We start from the raw sequence: 14,926 nt of genomic DNA on the forward strand, positions 1-14,926 counted from the left end.
AAAAAAAGAAAAGAAATGGTTAGACACATGATTATGTTTGTCCATGAGAAACAAAAATAAGATGATTTGATTTTTAAATTACAGAGATTTTTTTTCTCTGTCATGTAAAATAAATCCAGGCTGGTAAGGAACTCTGTGGTATGGTGTTGGGGGCCCAGGTATATTGTAACTTGTTGCTCTGACATCCTTAGAGCACAATTTTTACCTCACAGTCCAAGATGACTGCTTGAGTTCCAGCCATCATGTCCATTTTCCAGCCAGCAGGAATGGAGAAAGGGGGATGAAGAACTAGCTTTCTCTCTTGATGGTCACTGCCTAGGAGCTACATATTCATATACTTCTGCTTATATTCCTAGATCTTAGCGATTCAAGCCAATGCCCATGCATTGTCAAGCCTTAAAGGGAGTGTGCCATGTGGTGGGACAAATGTCTTTCAAAACCAACACAATAGCAAGGTGGTGACACATTACCTATGGTGAGCACATTACGATTTTATAATAGAATAATATAGCAGCTACTTGTAATTGAGTAGTTATTACATGCCAGGTACTGCACCAAACATCCTATATTCATTATCTTAGTCAATCATCACAACAACTTATGAGATACGGACTATTGTCATTCTGTGTTTACTGATGAGAAAACTGAGACTCAAAGAGATTATAAAACTCGCTTCCTATGGCTATAAGTAGTGGAGTCAATAAATCAGAAATTTTTTCCCCTTTCCCCAAAACGTCATGTCGGCATAGTTTATATTTAACATGATACACACTAATTTTATTGATTTCAAGGAAATTTACTTGATTTTAAAGCACTCCAATGAGTGATCTATCAAGTCTTTGGATCCAGGCAGTCCGTGTTCAATTCCTGACTTCACCACTGGCTTCGGGACGTCGAGCAAGCTGCTGACCTTGTTTGAGCCTCAGCTTCCTGATGTGCACAATGGGGACAAGGGTAGCACCTGGCTCTGAGCCCGGGGGTGAGCGTGAAAGGACATCATGCTGGGCACCCAAGTACCTGGCCCCATGATAAATGATGATTTCAATATTGGTCATTGTTATAATTAATAAAATGAGTGTCATTCATATTGACACAACTTTGTAACCAGTTCTAGCAGGTGGGGGTCAGCTTGGCAACCCAGAGGCCTCGCCTTAGAAGGGCGCCGAGGGTGGGAGGGGGCTGGCCCAACATCCCACCCAGTCGTGTGCTCTGGAAAACACGCTAGTCTCTCATTTAATTACAGGCCCTTGCTGGCCTGACCCAAAGGCCTGGTGGGGGAGGGTGGGCAAGGAAGGGCAGGCCCCTTTCTCTTCAGCACAGGGACCAGCGTAGTGGTCTCCTGTCCAGCTAGACTCCTGTCATCTCTTCAGCCCTGGACCTGTTTCCTTTGCCCGGCTGCTCGCAGGGCCTGCGCCACCCCCCCACCACCCCCACTTTCCCTTGCTCCTCCCTTCTGTCTCTCCCTTGGGTCCCCACCTAGGCCTTCCCTAGTGCGCTGTCTTCAGTTGAATGGCTTCCCCTAAGTGCACACTGAGCTCGAAGTGCTAAGTGCACCCTTAACACCTCTGATCCTGGCTGCAAGCTTCTCCCTTAATCATGTTTAACTGACAAACCTGAAGGCAGTTGGTGATGCTAATGTTTATCCAGGAACTGCAAATAGGGAGGACACAGGGCTCTCTGGAAATTGCCTCTCGGCACCTGGGGACTGAATGGGCACTGGCGAGACACACCGCCCAACCTTTTCCTGCCTCTCCAGCAGCAGAGTCCTCTCTCAGCTGCTCTGATATGCGACACCCACTAACTAGCCTACTCTCCTGGCCTCCAGGGGTCCAGCACCTAGGGTTGGCCCTGCCCAGCTGCTCAGAAGGAGGCTGTCTTCCCTATATTCCAGAACCTGTGAGCCGCATTTCTTTTTTCAGAGGCTACTTCAGGTTTGGTGAGGTTCCTGGGCAAACATCATGGGTCAGACACAATGGATTCTGCCAACTTTGTCTGCTTTTAGCCTTTTGGATAAATGCCATGCAAATGTTCTGCCTTTTCATGTTCACTCCCACTTGGAGAATTTGGGGGATGAGTATAACCTTATTATTTCAACATTGATTATTGCGCATGGTTATGTCACGTTTGCAGAGTTGACTCTGAGACTTGCAAAGTGCTACATCCACTATCACTGCAATTCAGGAGCTGAGACCAGGCCCAACAAACCCTCCTGGCAAAGGTGTGGCAGAGCCAGTTAGACCTGACTTTGATTCCTATGTGACCTTGGACAGGCCTCTTTTCTATGACATCCTGGCGGGCGGGTTGGGGGGGGGATGGTTTGGGGGCATGCCATACTCTTTGGGCCCACAGGCTAGGCTAGGATCGAGTGGGGAAAGGATTCCTGTCCATCATCTGTCAAGACATCTCTGGTAATACAGCTTGAGAATTGCAGCCTCAAAGCTTTTGCTCCATTATTACCGAAAAATAAAAATCATTTCTTTTGCTCACTTGTCCCACTTGAATGGTGTGTAATATCGTTATAGATTTATGTGTTTATGACTTTGTGACCTGGGGAGAAGCTGGAAATTCCGCTGTGCCCATTTCTACTCCTGGGTTTCTATAAAGGTCACAGCAAAATTATTTTATCAAGTACACCACAGAAGGGGAAAATCTTAATCTTATATTATACATATGCAGCACTTGACCTTCTCTTGAGATGCGGCACCTCTTAGCTACACTTACTTAAACATAATGCAGCTCTTTCCCAGATGCACACAGAGAGAATAATTAGGTGCCCTGGCCTCCCGGCCAGAGAGGAGGCTGTGATGCGGGGCTGACCCTAAAGATGAGAAGGAGAAAGCGTTGAGGCAGGCAGGGCCAGGCAGGGGTGAGTCTGAAGAGCTGCAGCAGGCTCATCATGATGATTGGAACACAGGGGTGGGCAAAGCAGACCCCGTGGCTTGTACTGGTCTCCCTGCTGACTGTGCACCTCTGCCAAGTCACTTATTGCCTTCCTTGGGCCTCAGTTTCCCCATTATAGCTCTCGGATGTGCCACTTTGGTCCATGGGTTGCAGCTGCCTGGGACATTGTGTTAAAGATTCTGAGCTCCCATCTGGGTTGAGTGGGAATGGGTACTGTGATTAATTAGTGATATCTGCCATGGCTGGCATAGAGAGGTAGTGAGAGAAGCTGTGCTGGATACTGGCTAACCCTGTTCTAGGATATTTCTAAAGCCTTCCCCACCCTGGCTACCTATGATCTGTAGACTTGCCAAAGCCCTGGGGTGAGGAAACTTGGCAAGGAGAAATAATAATACCTTCCCTAAGAGAAGAGCACTGTTTGCCTTGTCAGGTTTTAGAGGGAAAATGAGATTTGTGGTTGGTGTTTTGTTTCTGGTTTGTTTTTGTTTGTGTTTGTTTGTTTCATATGGGCTCTGTGAAAAGCAGAGAGAGCAGAGGAAAGCAGTGGCACTTCTGGATGTGATGGCCCATGACACGCAGCAGCTGTGCATGCAGCTGGCCAGCTCAGGCCGCCTGGCTCACCGGGAAGAGCATCGGCCAGCCTGAGAACTGCAGTGAGAAGTCACCTTCATTTATCTTAAGAACTTGCTTATAAATTATTTTTTAAGGAAATTCATCAAGGTCTGTGTCAGGGGAAATAGTTCAAAATAAGGTTTTTCTCAAAGGGTAAACACTTCAGTTTGAAAATATAGGAAGCAGCCTGACTGCTAGCATATGTCCCCCTTGCCCGCTGCCCAGAGTTACCAGATTGATGGTGTTTTTAAAATGTTGGCAGGCAGCCTCTGATTTGGGTGGAGACAGGGCCTGGAGAGGGAACATCTGGGGATTCCCTACCTGTTTCACACCCAGGTATAGCAGTGAGAGGCTGGCAGCTGGTGGCCCAATGCATCCAATCAGGATAAAGGACCTTGGGGCCCCCAGGAGTGGCAAGAGTGACCTGGCCCTCACCTTCCTGTGCCCTGAGAAACATTTCCCTGCTGGCAGAAAAGGAGATGGGGAGGGCATACTCCCTTAAAAGTGTCTGCCTGGCTGCTGGCAGGGTACTTCTGTCCTCTTCCAAAGGACAGATCCTCTGTCCCCGTCCCCAGCAGTGCTCACCCTCCTCCTTCACCACCTGGTTGTGACATCAGCTCTTTTCCAGCAGGTCTTGCCCTGCACCTAGAGCCTAGCACCTTGAGGATTTCATCCCCACCTGGCCATTTGCTGCCTCTGGTTTGGGGGCTCCTCAGGGGCCCCCTTCCACTTCTGATTCCCTGTATGTCCACCTTCACTCCTCAACAATAGCACTCTTCTTTCACACTGTGAAGAAAGTGACTCTCATATCTAACTCAGGGCACACAGGAAGTGCTCCCCAAATGAGTGTTGAATGAATGAGACATGCATGTAAAAGGGAAGGGCCGTTCCCTGCTCTGGGCCCCTTCCTAATGTCACCCACCAAACCCTCAAAATTATAGGGACAGTGAACCCACTGCCAGAGTGCTGGATGTTTAAATGAGAAACCCAGGAAGAGGAAAATGCCTCTCAAATGGATGAACCAAGGAGGATGAGCAGGGACACAAGATAGACAATGAGTCCTTGTCTTTATTCCCAGGACCTGGCCCAGTGCCTGACACCTAGCAGGGGCTCAGTGTGTATCTATTGAACAAATGAGTGATTCTTTTTTTTTTTTAAAGATTTTTATTGGGGAATTGGGGGGATGGGAACAGTGCTGGGGAATTGGGGAAAGGGGAACAGACAAGTTGCTGTCGTTTTGTTCTTCAGTCTAGTTGTGGAGGACGTTGCTTCACTGGCCCAAGTTGGCACCATCATTGTGCTCTTTCTGGGTGAGGCAGATCAGTCGCCGGCTTCTGGATGGCCACTCACTGCGGCTGCTGGCCGCTCACGCTGGCTGCTGGCTACACACGGTAGCCCATGGCAACCCACTGCCACAGGGACTGCAGCCTACGCCATCGCCGGCGACTCTCGGCAGCCCAGCTCCAGGTTGAGCTGTTGTTCAGCATCTTAGCTGTAGAGGGCAATGTCACTGGCCCTCATATGTGGGATCCGAACCAGGGCCCTCTGGCATCCCAAGCCAGTTCTTAACCATCGCGCCACTCGGCCGGCCCAAATGAGTGATTCTTAATCAATCACCAGGTCCTCCTCTTCTAAATGACTCTTGAATCCATCTACATTCCTCCATTTCCACTATCCTGGTTCATTATCATTCTTTTTGGCCTACTGTATCTCCCTTAATTATCCCCAGTCCTCCAATCCATTCTTTTTCCAGAAGCCAGTATGATCTTTCAAAAATAAAAATCCAGTTGTGTTTCTTCTTAACTTTAATCCCATCAATGACTTCTTCCATGGACCTCAGGGTACAGTCCAGAAGCTTGATGCCATGTGCTCAGGTTACCTCTCTAGACTCAGCCTCCTCACAGGTTTGCAGGATGCAGCCCTGAACTCCCTTCTGTGAGGCTCTGATGCCCAGCCTAACCTCCCATCCCTGGACCTGGCCTTGGCTGTGCTGTGCCTAACTGCTCCCTGAGGACAGGCTGCCATAGGTGACAAGAACCTAAGTGCCTCCCCCTCCCCCTTAGGACATTGCTCTTCTATTTGTTACCCTTCTGTCATGACCACTTCCATTCCACCAAAGCAAAGCGTCCCCATCCTGACCCCACCTGTTTAACCACTTTCATGCTGATTGATGCACTGTGGGCTCACTGTTGCTGCTGCTATCTGAGCAGCTTAATAGCACTGGAAGTTATGGTCTCATCTGTGTCATGGTGCCTACAGCATTCATCAATTTCAGCAAGTGTCATCAAGGGTGATACGAGTGTGTGACACAGCTAAGTAGCCCCTCTGCACAGGCCATTACAGCTGGCACTGGGCCCAGGGACTCAGGACCAGAGATCGATTTTGGCTTCATGTGTGCCGGTCCACACAGAAGTAAAAAAATGCCATGGCCCCCATAATGCTTTGTATGCCTGGCAACCTCTGCAACTACCCAAAGATTCCCCAGGCAAGCCAGGGACCTGCTCTTTCGGAGTCTTGGGGCACTCTTTTCCCATTGCCCCAACCTCTCATTTCTGCATCAACTTTTACCCATCCTTCAAGGCCTGTGCATGTACCACCTTCTCCAGGCAGCCTTCCTAGCTCCCCTTTACTCTTCCCTTCCTCCATAGTTCTCTGGCACAAGGCATCTCCTGCTGTGGGGCAGAGCTTTTCTCCATAAACAGCCCAGTGTGACCTGTCCTACTCAGCTCAGCAACTTGGGGATTGGAGAATGCCATCCATACTTTTGTGTCCTCCCCAAAGTTTAAAAATGTAATGATTAAGATTTTTTTTGATTACTCAAGTTCTGTATATACAATGGAAAACATTGGGGAATTACAGAAAAGCACAAAATAATCATCATCAGTAATGCTACCAATCCTAATTTTCCTTTTAGTGAGTATGATTTATATATATATATATATATATATATATATATATATATATATGTATGCATATATATGTCTATGCATATGCATATGTGTATATTTGTATCTATAATGAAGTTTACACTGTATACATAGTTTTAAACCTACTTTTAAAATATTTTTCCATGGCATAATTTTAATGACTGTGTAGTGTTCTATATATGGATGTTTCATAATTTATTTAGTCAATACCCTATTATTTGACATTTCAGTTCTTTCATTTTTCCTCCTTCTTTTCTTTTTTCCTTTCTTCCTTCCGTTCTTCCATATTTTTAATGACATTGGGATAAACATCCATTAACATAAATTTTTTTCTTCATCTGCTTATTTTTTCTTTAGAATGAGTCTTTAGAAATAGAATTGTTGAATCAGAGCCATGAATGTTTTGAAAGTCTTAAAACAGAAAAGCTTTTAGGAATCGACACTTTGATGGGAGTGCCCAACATCGCATTCTACTCTAATATTAAGATCATATTATTATTGTTGTAGTAGTTATTTTTATGACAGCTTTTATCTTTGGGTCTTATCCCAACAGACCTTCAGTGCGTGTTCTATTCGAAGAGCCACTGACTGCATATGCCCATGTGTAAGCTCACACTAAGCTCTGGAGAGAGGGAAGTGTAAACATGACAAGACCTAGTATCAGCCTGCAGAGAACTTTCAAACTAGGACAGTCGTTGGATGGATGGAAGCATGCATGCCTGGGAACTACTTCTCTGCCATCCGTTTCCCCAACATATTGACTTTAATATAAGGGGAAGTGGGAGTATCACAACGACTTGGATCACAATGGGATGTCCTGGGGTTGTTCAGGGGGACTGATCTGTGGGAAGAGCAAAGGCTGTTAGAGTTGACAAAGTGGCCCCAGTGCCACCTTCTGCCAAGGAGCTTCATGCCTGGAGTTCCAGAGTCAAGTACCTATCCAGAGTCAACCATCAATGGTGTGTAGGTGATGGAGACATTTGGCCCCAAGATTGAGTCTAAATATCGGGACCCATGTGAGGCCTCAGACCTAAGGGAAGAGCTGTGCAGAGCTGTGTGCGTGTCCCACAGGAACCTCTTGCTCCCCGCCCCCCAAGCTCCTTCAGAGTTCCCCACAGCTGCCCAGAGCAGCCCTTCTGCCTGTCTTACAGAACTGTGCAAAGTGTGGAGAGGAAGGGGAGGTTTTAGGAACAAGGAGCTCACGGCTGTGAACCTCTTTCTTCCTGGCCAGAACCAGGTGCCTTGCCCCTCTCGCTGTTGTCCCATGAGGCACGCAGACCTCTGAGCCAGCTGCTGAGCTGCACCTGCCTTGAGAAAAAGGCACCCGGTTCTTAAGTAGGAGATGAATATTCATTGGCATAAACCTTTCCAAACTCATTTGGGGGAGAAAAATTAGATCAGGAGAAGTAATCAGATTATTAAAAAGAAAGAGCAAGGACAGAAGGCGGCAATGGAGGGAAGAATCACATTAAAAATGCAAGGAGAGATTTCCTTCTTGCAGAGTAGCTGTGACCCCCTGGACCATTCGCTGGGAATAGTTAAGCTCTTCTACATTTCTGCTGCATAAAAATGTTGTTTTCTGAGGCTTCGGTTGAGGGGGGAGGGACAGAGGCAATATGCACCCTCCACGTATGAAAATTATACAATCATGTTTTGAGGTTTTCATTTTATCTTCCTTCGATATCAAGAAAAATTGTGAGAGCTAAAGAGGCTCTGGTGAGTGCTGAGTGACAGGTTAAAGGGCTCCAATAAAGATTAGATGGTCCACTATCTCCTGAGGAAATTGCATAAAAGTGGTTATTCCCTCTTGCTTCTATTAATTTCCTCTTCCTGACTGCTTGGAAATGCTTCATAACCTGATGCTGCAGATGGGCACGAGAGGAGCTTTCCATTATCTCAATCACTGCACTGTTTATGAGACACTTAATCTGTTTCTTTATAAAGTAATAGTACTGTAGGTGATGGATTTAGTGTCACTAGAAGACTGCGTGCAGGAACGGGAGGGGGGTTGATTCTCAAGAGCATTGTAAGCACAAGGTAATTTGTTACCTCATTGAGGCTCTGAAAGGTTGGATGGGCATTTCAAGGTGACCTTCTGGATATCAGCTAGAGGTCACATGTATAGTCCCTTGTCACTTGAATGGAGAGAGAAATTCTGTGTGTTTTGCCTGGGGAATGGAAAAGACACACATGCTTAGGGATGGGGTACTCAGGTCTTGTCTCTCCCTCTCAACCAAAGTCAGGGGCAGGGAAAGAGGGTGTGTGTGTGACGCCGCTCCCGCAAAGCTCCATTTATCACCTGTCTGAATTGTAATCACTTGCAATAGAGGGACGTTAACCCCCTTTTTATAAGAAAACAAATAAATTGTGGGCAGCACTGGTATCAGAAACATACAGCCCTCCGAGTTACAGATGTCCCGCTTACAAAGGTCTGTGTGAATATGAATACACAGCGAAGCACACGGAGCCTCTTCGCTTTCCACCTACCCACTGGAATAATAATGAAACCATCTCTGCTGAGATTCTGGGCTGGGCACTCTCTGACCTAATTTCCCTTCCTACCTCTCCTATTCCTCTACCTCTTCCCTTCTTGCTTTCTCTTTGCTTCTCCTTCTGAATCTCACCCACTAGTCACCACAAGGAAATGTTCCTCATCTCATAACACTGGACCCTAAAATGATGCACACCCTCCCTGACCAGTCTTCCTCTGCACACACAAGCCTAGCATAGATCACACTGTATCAGAAGAATCAGCAATCTGTTGTCTGCCTCCCCCATCAGGAAGGGCGCTTCCTAAAGCCTACCCCCCACTGGCACTCTGCTCTATTTTTCTAGCATGGTGCCTGGCTCATGGTAGATCTTCAATGAGCATTTGTTGAATGAGGGGCTCATAGCGCTAGTGACAGTGCTGACCATCATTCTGTCTCCAGAGAAAGGCCACCTCTGAGTTTTGAAATGACATTAAAGCAAAGGACTATGTTATCCACCTCAAAATTGTTTTTAAGTATGGATATGTATTTGGTTAGGCTCTCACAGTTTATAATCACTATTTTCTGAAACCGTAGAGCTGTTAGGCAAGTGTGCGGTCTGCAGGCTGCCAGAGTCCCCAACATGCTTTACTATTTTACTCCCAGCTCCTTTACATACTCACGTGACTTACCCAGGCCATTGGCTGTGGCTTTTCTTGGGCTATATAAATATTCTTTGTCAGAATCTACCCATGTGTTACCTCTAATTAAAGTTGCTTTTTCTCCAGGGACAGCATATTTTTATTTATTTTTCTGTGTTAAATTTTTAGTAAAATAACAGTATTGTTCACCTTTGTTTTTTTTTTAATTAAAGTGTATTGGGTGACAGTGGTTAGTCAAGTTACATAGGTTTCAAGTGTACAATTCTGTAATACATCATCTATATATCATACTGTGTGTTCACCACCCAGAGTCAGTTCTCCTTCCATCACCATCTATTTCTTATTAGTGGTGTCTGGTACAAGATAAATTAAAAAGGCTTTGTGGACTAGCTTGGCATTTTAACCATTACTTAAAGCATTGATTCTGTGAGAAAATAAAGCACAAGTTTACTTACCAGTTACAATTTAAAAGTTTAATAAATGAACCTAGAATGCTGCTTCTTTATAAATAGGAACTGCCTAGACAGATTATATTAAAATATTAATCTATGAAATATGAATATTAAGGATAGTCATCCATTGGGTAATTTTAGGTAAAATATATTTTATATGTATAATGATTCAACTAATATATAAGTCAAATAATCTGTGCAGAAACATATTTTTTTCATTTGGTTCCAGGATTTATTTGTCAGCTTTGGGACACAAAACATGTATTCTAACCCCAAATTCTAAAAGCCCCTGCAAAGAAAACTTATTTTTCAAAAGGGAGTGGGTAAGTGGGGTAAGGAAGAATTAGCATTATTTAGCACTTACTAATGGTAGGCATGTTTTCATGTTTAAGTTTATTAAATTCTAATGACCTGTGGGAGTTTTTGTGAGAAGTGTAAGTTTGTTTTTTGTAGATCCTTTTTACAGGTGAGCAAGTTGAGGTGGTGAGGGATTACATAACTTGCCAGTGATCATCACTCCAGCAACGAGCAGAGACAGGAATTAGACCCAGGACTGGCTGACCACTGCCTGGTGCCACCTGCCTTGGGGAGAATGGAATCACACTCTCTCCCAGGACCTCTCTCCCCAATCTTTCTTTGAGCTTCTCTCCCTAAGTCCAGCTTGGCTCCCTATTTTCCATTTCCTCCCCTGTGGCCGAGTTAGAGTCCAGAGACTCCAGGACACTCAGTTCTGCCATTCTCCATCAGAAATCCCAGGAAGGCACTTTAAATTCCTTCACCATTTGTGGATATCAAGATGATTGTTTATGCTGTTAACTTATTAAATGTAAAGCAAAGAGGCTTTTAAGTGCTGTAAAGAAAGTGAAAACACCTTGCTCCTCCTGGACTGATACATTAAGAAAATTGCAGTGTGGAAGGGACCAGATGAATGCATGCGAGGCACCACTTCCCCCTCCTCCACTTTCTAGCGTAAGAACTTCTGCTGTGTTTGGACAGCACATGCATGGAATTTCTCCGTGTTCTTTAGCATAGGAACTAAATGGGGGCCAGCAATGCTGGGTGATTTACAGTGGAAAGGACCAAGGGCTTCTTACAGGAGACAACAAAGAGATATGGAAAGGAGAAAGAAAGAGAGGAGGAAAGAAATAGAGAGAGAGAGAGAGACTATCCTGAGTGGGCTTGGAAAGATATTGTAGATCAGTACGCCACATTCTAGGATACTTGGGGTATGCCATTCAGGGTTTTCCCTGTGGTGTTTTATTTGTTGAGTCTTTAATAAAGATTTAAATTGCTTTTTTCTTTCTACAGAGAAGTTTCTTTTGAATGAGCTAAGATGGGTCAGCAAGTGGCCCATTTTTAAATGGGTTACAACAGACATCTTTAAGAGCCATATTGGATCATCTAGACAATGTTTATCCCAGTGTGTGCAGTGGGAGTTGAATCCCAGAGGATGCTCTGTAAAGTAGGGCGTCTTAGTGAGAAAACATAGCATTCTGTATCTCGTTTTGGGAAGTTCTGAGAAATTCTGGAATAAAAAAGAGATTCACTTTTTAAATCCACATTTAAAAAATATCTGGCCTCAGAGCCCTTTTGTAAGTAAAAGGTGTTAACAACCCAAAGAAGGTGGATGGCATGGATCCCTCTTGGGTGATGCCATTCCAGAACATTCCATTTCAGAAGTAATTGCCTCCCATCCAAGATGAGCTCCCACCCCAAGCCACTTCCAGAGTAACTGAAACATTATACCTCACTTTAAGTGAGCAAAGGAGTGAGAAAAGCTTGCCCAGCATAGGAACAAGCCTTTCCTTCTTGTCGTAATTGAAAAGCTGTGGATATTTTCCAGATAGTTGATGTGTATGTCATCACTATCATTTCTCCCACAGTGTAATCCTGGGCAACTTTTTGAACCTCTTCTTGTCCCAATTTCCTCATTAGCAAAATGAAGATAATTATAGCTACCCCACAGAGTAATGCATGTAAAGCACTTAACAAGAATGTTAACAGATGGTGGCTACTACTATTATTAAAGAATACTCTGCACTTTCCAGGAGGGAACTATTTATTTGGGAAGATGAGCTTTGTATAAGTAGAAGCCATTGCCATGACCCTTCTGTTACAGCGGTGATCACATTGCATTATAATTGCATGAGGACACTAGATCCAGAGCTCCTTGAAGGCAGGCTGTGTTCTCTACATTCTCTGGATCAGGTCCTCAGAAGGGTCACAGTCGATGTTTGTTGAATGAATTAGTGAGGTATGTAAGAGAGACAAAGGAGTTGACCATACAGTAAGTTTTACCTGGTCTCAAAGGAGGACGAGCTTGAGCAGGTGTCCTGGGGACAGCAAGAATCAGGAGCTGAGAGGGTGAGGAAGGGCCTCGGGGAAGTAGAGCAAGCAGGAGAAACATTGTGAGGAGTCAGCAAGGAAGAGGCAGGATGTCCAAAGTAGAGGGTCTCTGTAGATGAGGCATGGGGAAAGCCCAAGGGATGGGCTGGAATCAAACTTTTGGGGGTGTGGCTCTTCACAGCCTGACCATACAGGGAGTCAAGAGGAGGTGTCTCCTATCCGAGAGTACCTCTAGTGGCATCAGGCTGTGCCAGGCTTTCCAAACCTCTCCACAGCCATGTACATGATAGATGACACCATGTGCGTGACACATTTGCTGGTTCACTGCCTGCAAAGCTATCCTTTTTTTTTTTTGCCCCGCCCTCTAAAGCATTTCAAAATGCAATTAAGGGAGAATGATGTTGTTAATGCAGTAACCTTGAAATCACTTTACTTTCTTTATAAAGAATCACTCATGAATTTCAGTCCTTTACCATCAGTCATAACAAGTGCTTGTTAACACAGCTCGACACAGCTCACAGTGTCCCTCGTGTGTTGCAACATGACATTTAAGAACCATGGGTCTGGTTCATTGTCAACCAGAACCCCTTTCCACCCAAGGACATTAGGCAAGATCCCTTCAGTGGATGGCTCAGAGTAAGGCCCTGACTCTTAACCAGGTAGAAGAGAGAGGGAATAACCCTTTACACAACACTTAGGTCCCAAACGCTGAGCTGCACATTATATTCATTTTCTCAATTAAATCTCTCAACACACCTGAAAGGGAAGAATATTATTCATATTGTTCAAGTGAGAGAGGCCATTGATACCAGAAAGGCATTTTCCACTAAGGATGTTTGAAGAATTGGAAGTGTTAAATAGGGGTTTTCTCAATCTTAAATGTTCACTTTATGTAAGGGGATATCTCAATGTCTGTTTTAGGCGGGCAGAATCTTTCCTTTTCCATTTCCAGGGAAGGACCTCTGACTGCCATTCTTCCATTAATTCTCAGATTATCTCTTTGTGTTCCAGCCTGCCCTGCAGGGATGTTCAAGGCCAGCCAGGAAGCTGAGGGCTGCTCCCACTGCCCCTCCAACAGCCGATCCCCTTCAGAGGCGTCTCCCATCTGCACCTGCCGGACCGGCTATTACCGAGCAGATTTTGACCCCCCGGAAGTGGCATGCACTAGTAAGTGTATAGTAAAGGACCTGGGCTGGGGAGTTTTGTTCCCTGACAGTGCAAGTGGTGGGCCTGGGGTAGAGGAGACTAAGACAGCATTTTCCAATTGCTGTACTAAACATAAACGCTGGCTGTGGTGCTGAAATGGACAGCTCCTGTGTGGGGCAGGCAGGGCCCCCTCTCTGCTTATTAGCATAAGGTCAAGATTGTCCTTTCTTACCTTCTCCTCCCAGATGGGAGAGTCTTCCTCCAACCAAAGCAAGACAACTCCTGCTCATCTGGTGTAAAACATGCCAACCTGAAGAGTTCTTTGAGTGCAAATCAAGAACCAGTAGGATATTGCAACAATTCCTAGCAATTCTTCCAGTCACCTCTAAGAAGCTTTCTTGGTCCTGAAAGCTGAGAATATCCTCTCTTTTCACCCATCTTTCTGTATCTCTGCAACCAGGTTCCCCTCAGAAATCTCATAATTTTATTAATTGCCCAGTTATTCTGTATTTGCCTTCTCAGTTGCCAAATGTGTGCCAGGACCATATATCCTTCTCCCTGTGTGCCTTGCAGTGCCTAGTATGGTGCAGTATCTGTGCCCCACCAAATGACAAGACCAGAGTCCTGGCCACAGTAAGCCTCTCTGAGGCGGGTATTCTAGGGGTTAGGGCTAATGCTACAGCTCCAACCACTCTTCTATTCTCCACTTTAGAAGGAAAGACAATCATCCTAACAAAAGTGGGAGGGCGTGACTCCACTTCATGGGTAGGGATGGGAGAAGCAAAAACTTCCTCCCCATCTTTCCCCCCATAATTGTGGGGAGACAGGCAGCAGTATTATCCCTGAACAGCACTTTAAAGAATGTACCCCCACCCCCCTAAGGATTGCCTCCCTAAAGCATGGATTATTTTTCTTCTCAGTATTTTCATTGTATGCCAAAGTCAATGCCCCAGGTTAGCCTCTAGTTATCTTAGTTTTATTTTGCATTGGATGCTGTAGCATGGCTCCCTGTGAGAAGGGACCTTCCCTTCACCTCCTGGAACCAAACCCCTTCCATGTGCCCCAGAATAGAAGGGTACAGAGGCAATGTTTCATGCATACTTGCCGTTTGATGGACAAAAAAGTGACTGAGCTCTGTGTAGAATTTCTTAATTCTGGCTGTGCAGTGTATGTAACCTTTGCTGGGTAAAGAAGAGGAATGAAAGTGTCTTCTAGATCAAGGTCCTGAGGTCGATCAATGTTTATGGATTTGAGCTGAGGAAAAGCTCATCCTCTTGTAAACTGAATTTCCCCAGACGTCCCTCTCTGGTGGGTTGATATGAACAGAAGCGAATCATTTCTGCTGACTAGAGTCGCTGTCTTTCTGTTGCAGTATCTTCTCTACTGATTTCTGAGGTTCCCTTTGGGTCTCC

At 45.3% G+C, this 14,926-nt stretch overlaps 1 protein-coding gene across 1 annotated transcript in view; it reads left to right on the forward strand.

Annotated features, from left to right (window-relative positions):
• The window catches only part of EPHB1 (EPH receptor B1), a 323,417-nt gene that overhangs the window by 139,272 nt on the left and 169,219 nt on the right, over nt 1-14,926 (forward strand). The window contains exon 2 of the mRNA XM_019654615.1: nt 13,380-13,535. Coding sequence (XP_019510160.1) covers nt 13,394-13,535 — 142 coding nt within the window. The 5' untranslated portion in view covers nt 13,380-13,393. The remainder of the gene's footprint in view (nt 1-13,379; nt 13,536-14,926) is intronic.

The sequence above is a fragment of the Hipposideros armiger genome, unplaced genomic scaffold, assembly GCF_001890085.2.
Source record: "Hipposideros armiger isolate ML-2016 unplaced genomic scaffold, ASM189008v1 scaffold_226, whole genome shotgun sequence".
NCBI lineage: Eukaryota > Metazoa > Chordata > Mammalia > Chiroptera > Hipposideridae > Hipposideros > Hipposideros armiger.